The following is a 7,089-nucleotide window of genomic DNA, read 5'->3' as shown; positions in this document are numbered from 1 at the left end:
CCGCCGCGCTTTTGGTGTCCGTGTGCTCCCTCCCCTTCTCCGTGACCATCGTGGCCACCATGTTCCGGGCCATGTTGACCACCGTGAGGGTGGGGTGGGGCCTTGATAATGTTGGTCTCGGTGTGCACATCGGCAGAGTGGTCGTCCTTGTTGAAGTTGTTCACCTCGTTGGAGAAGTGGTTACTGAAGCCTACTCCCACACCGTTGCCGGTATCAACCTTGGGGCGTCCACCGAGCCCCTGGGCACTGGCCATCGCAGCCAGCATCGCGATGGGAATACCATTCTGAAGTCCCTTCATCTTGCTTGCGTTATTATTCCTTTCGGCGTCCACTAATTCTAAAAGAGCGACAACGGACTGAACAGGCACAGCCTCGATAAATATTAATTAAGGAAAGTAACTGAAAGAAAGACTTCTGATTAGGCCTTGGGACGTCTCGATTCCTCCTGCACGAGGGCTGGACAAGGTTGACCTTTTTATCATCCCAATAACATGAACCCATCCTCCGACCACTTGGTATGTCGGTCTCCCCTTGAGCGCCACAAACAAACACCGAGTGACTGTTGTCCAGCTGAGAATGCCCCCAAAGAATGGGCCTTGCTGGGCCTAAGCCTTGTTTTTCACATCTTGTTACGTCCAGGCTTGATCGAATTGCCCGGTCGAGCATTCCTCACTTCGTGGCTTTGAAGGGACCGGTATGCTCTGCACACCTTGTTTGTAGGAGACCCCTGCCTCCACCGTCATCTGGCCCCTGCCCCTGTTCGAGTCGTCGAGCAGGATTCGCGTCGCGTTGGTCCTGTAAAAAGGAGAGGATCGCAAAGCATTGACCTTGCGGAAATCCGGGCCCTTTTGACGCAATCAAGGACGTGGACGATGGTATCTGCAGAAACCTTTGACAGTCACTTTTTGTCAACGTGACTGCAAGCACCTGACACCACATTCCGCCCGCATGTGGCGCCAAAACAATTCTTTTTCTACGAACTACGGTCTATTCTACAGCAGGCGTTGCTGAAAGGTCTCTCTCCAGTAACATGTTCATATTGCAGCTAAGTGGACTTGTGGACATCACAGATATTTTCCAAGTCGATATGTATCCCGTCATCGACATTCACCCCTCATCGCCCTCACTGAAGAGGACCCAACGAAAGGCAAACTTCCTATCGAGGAGTTTTTGTTCTCCAGAACCAATCAGTCCGTAGACCGAAGGCAACACGTCGCCGTGGGATAAAGACTGGACGACGGTCGTGGCAGGTTCTGTTAAAGCTTTTCGATGTAATGAAGAAAAAGAAGAAAAAAAATCCCAAAGGAATGCTCGTGATCGGCCTTTTTGTAGCACCTGTGGGTCACGTGTTGTGGGCCGACGTTCTTCCGCCGCCAGGCACCCTATCTAGGCGATCAGGCACCGATCTACGGATGGTAGCCGAGCCAGGCCACAGGCCCACTCCCAGTTTTGTTCAGAGTTAAGAATACGAATGATCTTATTTCTTGGCTGTCATCGACTAATTCTCTCTCACATGAAGGAAATGTCACTATCACGGTCGAAGTCCACGCGTCTGGACCATTGCCTGGGCCGATCAAGCGACATATAGTTACACGGTAATCCCCGTCGCACGCCCGTTCGGGGTATTCTGCCATCCCTTTTCCTTCTGTTGTCGCCCCTTGTTCGTCCGGTCCACTCTGCCGGAAGTCTTTCGCAGAATAGCTACCCCAGCGTGCATGGGGAGAAGTGAAGAATATGGAATTCGTAAGCAGTTGTCAAAGAAAAAAACCTGTTCGAAGCACTAGAAACCGAGTCAGACCTGGCCGCGTCGCTCATCGTCAAAGAACATACGCACTCAGGATCCAATAGCCCCCTGTTGGTGGTTCGACTTCCACACTCCTCCCCCAACGGCCGCCGTAATGCCCAGGGCAATAGCCACCATTGTCCCCACGATGACAATGGCAATGACCGCCTTCACGGCTATTCTTTGCTTCTTCGGCAATGCCCTGAGCCAGTCACAATGTCTCTTCTTCTCCGTCCAGAGTTTCGAACTGCGGCGATTGTCCGACTCCCCGGATGGTCGATATGCACTGGCGCCGGTTTCCAGGTCATCGGCGTTGGGTACTTTCAGAGCGGCATTCGGGGTCTGTCCGGTGAAGTTTTGCGTCGCATGGCGATAAAAAGGTGAGTAGGGCTTTGCATTAATTGTAGGATCGTAATCTGGAACCGCGGGGCTGGGAGGCGACACGAGAGCTTCGGCTTCTGGGCCGCCCTTGAAGCCTTTTGGGGATGTGACACGCCCGAGGGCAGCGAGTGCGGACGGCGCCATCTTTCAGGATTGTTTGCGAACACAGATGTGTCGGGACCGGTTGTATACAAGAGGGTTGGCCAGGGCAGTCGTAGGAGGTTCACCCTGCAAATCCTTCCCAGAAAAGACGAAACCAAAATAAGGAGCGACACAGCGCAGTAATAAAGAGTGAAACAATAAACTTCCGCCGTTTCAGCCCTCAGTCCATCTTGGGAAGGGCCGATGACGACTTCCTTTTGGAGTATTGGGTTCTACTTGGGATGAATTCAGGAAAAAGGAGTCGACGTCAGGATTTGTCCAAGATTAATTCATCTGCTGGCGATGGGAAGTTATTATCCACCTGCCAGCGTGGTCCCGTTGGTTTCAAGCCATGCATTTTCGTTACTATTTCCAGGGGAAATCCATTCCTCATCTCCCCCTGGGGCCAATCAGGGGTGGATCTGAGATTGCCCAGGCAATATACGCTGTGCACTAGTCTTGATCGGGGTTAGGATGGTGTGGCGCATGTTCTCTTATTTGACAGCATGCGCCACAGTTTGTGGGGGGGTGTGATCTGTATCTCAACCCTCGCTCATCTCACCTGGAGTCTGCGAGTGGACTGAGTGCATTGAGTGCATTACGCAACAACAATGGTTTGTTATTACATATCAAATACCTATTGTAAGTACAGCCAACAATACCAAGTGGATTCCTTTCTACGTAGGGCAGATCCCCACTGGTTATTAGTACTGCAATATTGGGAATATATATCCGGTTGATCATTATATATCTTACATTGCTTCATATATATCCATACAACCACACAATGTGATATTATGTCGCTCCCACTTAAACATCACTTTATCTTTGAAAAACTTATTTCTTAACCTCTCGATTTAATTTTTTTTTTTTTTTTTTTTTTTTTTTTTTTTTTTTTTTTTTTTTTTTTTTTTTTTTTTTTTTTTTTTCACACCCTTATGTGTTCCCGGATCTCTTTATTAACCGAGCTGACCCCTATATCAACCAGAGGAAGTATTCAAACTGATTTTCCTCCAACCACCGGTCCTCTCCATCACCACGCAGGATTACCGTACCAGAATAAACCATTATTTAGGCAGCCGCCATTCTCACCATGGCATCGAAGCGCCAATTTTACCGCATTGAGCCACACTCCAGGGCAGAGGCGAGAAAAGTTAAGTGAGCAATTGCGCCATTACTTAAGCTCGCTACTAGGCGCCTTGGCAGAACGTTGCCAATAGTCTAATTCCCTCGCCCACTTCTCCTATTCTTCTTTCGTGCCCCAAACCCCAACGTAGAAACGAATACGACCCCAATTACCTCATAGCGACCAGTATATCAATAACATTACGAATCTCGAACATCAACAAGGCCACGTTAGCGAGAATACTTCCCAGACCCTCCATGGCAACGATGGGAATGAGTTGCACGTCACGCCAAGGAGTCGCGTCGGAAAGGAATGTCTCGTCTCAACCATGGTCAGTCCAGGAATGTCGGGACAAAAAAAAGTAGAAGAATGAAGGGCAACAGACATTCGTCCCGGCTATGGTTCAGGGGTCGCCGAAAAGTGGAACGAGCTTTTATCCCTTGATTGCCCCTGACAGGTATCCTGTCGAATGCTCGAAAACTTGTCGTGTTTTGCCCTAGTACCGCAAAAGGCAGTTGTCCTTCTGTCCAGGTGTACTTAAAATAAGTCGTGGAAATGGACATCTTCGCCCTACGGAGTATATCGCTCAAGACACCAGTTCTGGACTTGTCTGCTCGCCCGCAAGGGCAGCCCCATTCCTCCCATTCCTCCCTTTCCAGCGCCCGATTTGCTGCGCGAGAAATGGGTCTAGACAATAATTGTTTTCTGATGCATGACCCAAGATCATGAAGTATAGCGCACATCAGACATCCCGATGTTCTCCATATCAGGATACCCTCCGGCTCTTTTCATACCCCCCTAGGCGTCACACGGATAAACGAGCTTGTACGCAAGTCTGAGCACTATACCCAACTCTCTTCTAATTCTACATGCTTCAATATACGTAGCTCTTCTTTAAGAGGTTATATACTGTTGAGCTCATCGTCTTAAGTATACATCGAGTGCTCAGGCTAAAGTCTAGGGTTTCAAAATCTGCACCGAACCCGCAGTGCGGATCGGAGCCGAGATCGGACCCGCACCAGTTTCGGACCGTTGCAGATTCAGTCGATCCAATACAACAAATACTTATCAGAATTATGAAACTCGGTTCTAAGGAGCAATGATTCTGGTTGAGAGTTGGGTAATTAAATCAGGAACCGAGTTGAGCTTTACACAGCCACGGCTAGTTTCTATAACCAGATACATTGCCGACAACTTTGAAGTCGCGTCAACATGTGCTAAGAGATTGTTCCCTGACAACTTGCATGTTCAAGTGTAGTCTGTGTTGGAGAAGACTTCTGGGGACTTTTCTTTCTTCTTTCCCTTGTACTCGAGGTTTTCTACCCTATCGGTAGCTTGCATGATACTGATTTAGAATTGCAGAATGCATCAGTTGTACAAGTAATGGTGGAGATTCAGAGGGGTGCTATGATTGAACGGTCATGAAAGGCGTAGATGTAAACTACGCCTGGTAGATATTCCATGAACAGAGAAAATATCCTTATACACTCCTAGCAGCGAAATATCAGAGTGACTGGCAAAGCCATATCAAGATAATATAGAATTCGATCTCGAAGACATATAGCAGAGGTCGCCTCATACTTTGCCGCCGTTTGCAATTCACTTATATACTTCCACTCATTTATTGCACCCCCCATTAGACTAAGTGGAGGTCCGCAGTCCATATCAATTGCGGTAAAGGCATTCTCAAGTTATCCTTGGGTCTCTAGTTACAAACATCTCATGCTTCATCCCTCAACGTCCCCACGATACAGAACAATAAGCCTAGTAAACAACCCCCCCCAAACCCCCCCCCAAAAAAGCGAGCAAAAAAGGAAACAAAAGAAAGAGACGGGATCATCTATACGCCCCCTCATACTTAACCGGCGCATTCCGCTCCCTCCACTCCCTCAAAACCTCCGGATACTCCATCGGCGGAATCATGCCATTAATCCTCCAGTTATCTCTCGGATGCTCATAGATATTATACTCCCATTTCACGCCCTTCGGATCCAGAATGGGCCCCACGATATCATTGACCTTCCGAATGAACTCATCTCGCAGATCCTCAGAATCGATCTTGCTGGCCGCGTGATCCATGTGGAAGAACACGGCGTTCGGGGGGTATTCACCCCCGCTGTAGAAATTGCCCTCGCCGGTCTCGTGGAAGAAGACGTTCACCCAGAAGGCGGGGATGCCGAAGCTGATGTACAGGTCTGTTACTTTTCTGGCGATGGTGCTTTTTTCATCCTGTGTGAGGGTGCTGGGGGATAGGTAGAAGGTCCAGCGGGGCATTGTTCGTGTTTGTTTGTTTGAATGGGTTTTGGTTATAACTTATGTGGAGGGGTATGAATGAGATAGTGTGATTCTCTTGGGAGATAAGTCTCGGGTTTAATGTTCTGTATAAGCCATGGGATATATATAGTAGTTGTAGGGCAGGCATATGCTGTAGACTCAGTACAGTTTATCATTCGGTAGTTCATTTCCGGGATTACTGATACTCCCCGCCTATATCCAATCCATCGCGGGGACACAGCACAATCGCCGAGGTGAAAAACATTGATATGAGAAGAGAGAGTCTACTTAATTTGACAAATCCAATAAATTCGGAAGAAGCCTACCGAGGGTTCCCTACCGGCCATGGCATTTGACCTCACTGCCCCGTCTGTAGACAGTCTATTTAACAACGACCCGAGGCCACCAGGAATAATACGACACAGACACCAACCCCACCCCGACATCTCCTTCCAATACAATGAGTTCACACCTCCGAGCCGACGTATGGGTCTCCTCCCGTCTGCCCATGGCCATCCAGCGAGAAGGGCAAACAAGCGCCTTCTCCCCAATCTCCTGCACCCTCATCCACGGCACCAACGAGGCTGTCCTAGTCGACACCCCGATCTCGATCACCCAGACCGAAGAACTAATCCACTGGATCGAAGCCACTGCACCCGGAAAAACCCTTAAATACATCTACATCACGCACGGGCACGGCGACCACTGGTTCGGGATCCCGGTGCTCCTACAGCGATGGCCATCCGCGCGCGCAATCGCCACACCAGCAACAGTGACACATTCGCAAGGCCAGCTTGAACCAGACAAGTTCGTCAATATCTGGACGCGCTTCTTCCCGGCCCAGATCTATCAGCCGCAGAAGACGGCCGAACCGTGGCCGTCTACTACCTTCACGATGGAAGATCATGTATTCCGGATCATTGACGTGGGACACACGGACACCCATGACTCAACGGTTCTGTGGGTTCCTGATCTGCGTCTCGTCGTGGCGGGTGACGTGGTGTATGGCGATGTGCACCAGTTCTTCGGGGAGGCGGATACGACGAGCAAACGCCGGGAATGGCTGAGGGCGTTGGATACGATCGAGGCATTAGAGCCCCATACTGTGGTTGCGGGGCATAAGAGGGCAGGGACGGTGGATGGCGTGTTTAATATCGAGAGTACGAGACGATATATCCTTGCGTTTGAGGACGCGGCTTCGACGGCGTCGAGCCCTGAGGAGCTCTATCGCAGGATGCAGGAGTTGTTCCCGTCGAGGATTAATCCGCACGCTATTCTAGCGGGTGCGAAGGCGGCATTTGGACAGAATGCGTATGAATTCAAAGAGGCTTCGTGATGTCTGTTTTTGCGATGTAATTTGTATTTTTTAAGAGGTTAGGATTGA

At 49.6% G+C, this 7,089-nt stretch overlaps 4 protein-coding genes across 4 annotated transcripts; 1 reads left to right on the top strand and 3 right to left on the bottom strand.

Moving 5' to 3' along the window:
- Positions 1 to 46: 46 nt before the first annotated feature.
- BDV37DRAFT_281305 (uncharacterized protein) lies at positions 47 to 299 on the bottom strand (the record flags this gene model as incomplete). Its single annotated transcript, XM_032086791.1, has 1 exon — positions 47 to 299. A coding segment is annotated over one exon (253 nt), but the record flags the coding sequence as incomplete, so codon positions are not given.
- Positions 300 to 1,517: 1,218 nt separating this feature from the next.
- Positions 1,518 to 2,645, bottom strand: BDV37DRAFT_243927 (uncharacterized protein). Its single transcript, XM_032081479.1, has one exon. The coding sequence runs from the start codon at positions 2,306 to 2,308 to the stop codon at positions 1,835 to 1,837; it is 474 nt and encodes a 157-aa protein (XP_031943381.1). The 5' UTR covers positions 2,309 to 2,645; the 3' UTR covers positions 1,518 to 1,834.
- Positions 2,646 to 5,267: 2,622 nt separating this feature from the next.
- Positions 5,268 to 5,705, bottom strand: BDV37DRAFT_281303 (putative oxalocrotonate tautomerase; the record flags this gene model as incomplete). Its single annotated transcript, XM_032086790.1, has 1 exon — positions 5,268 to 5,705. The coding sequence occupies one exon, from the start codon at positions 5,703 to 5,705 to the stop codon at positions 5,268 to 5,270; it is 438 nt and encodes a 145-aa protein (XP_031943380.1).
- A 460-nt stretch (positions 5,706 to 6,165) lies between these two features.
- On the top strand, positions 6,166 to 7,041 carry BDV37DRAFT_281302 (MBL fold metallo-hydrolase; the record flags this gene model as incomplete). Its single annotated transcript, XM_032086789.1, has 1 exon — positions 6,166 to 7,041. The coding sequence occupies one exon, from the start codon at positions 6,166 to 6,168 to the stop codon at positions 7,039 to 7,041; it is 876 nt and encodes a 291-aa protein (XP_031943379.1).
- Between the last annotated feature and the right edge of the window lie 48 nt (positions 7,042 to 7,089).

This window comes from Aspergillus pseudonomiae (genome assembly GCF_009193645.1).
Source record: "Aspergillus pseudonomiae strain CBS 119388 unplaced genomic scaffold BDV37scaffold_19, whole genome shotgun sequence".
Lineage (NCBI taxonomy): Eukaryota > Fungi > Ascomycota > Eurotiomycetes > Eurotiales > Aspergillaceae > Aspergillus > Aspergillus pseudonomiae.
Note: the sequence above shows the minus strand (reverse complement) of the source record. Positions and strands in the feature narration are given on the sequence as shown.

Coding starts and splice junctions, on each gene's coding strand:
- BDV37DRAFT_243927 (XM_032081479.1), bottom strand. CDS start 2,308: ATGGCGCCGTCCGCACTCGCTGCCCTCGGGCGTGTCACATCCCCAAAA.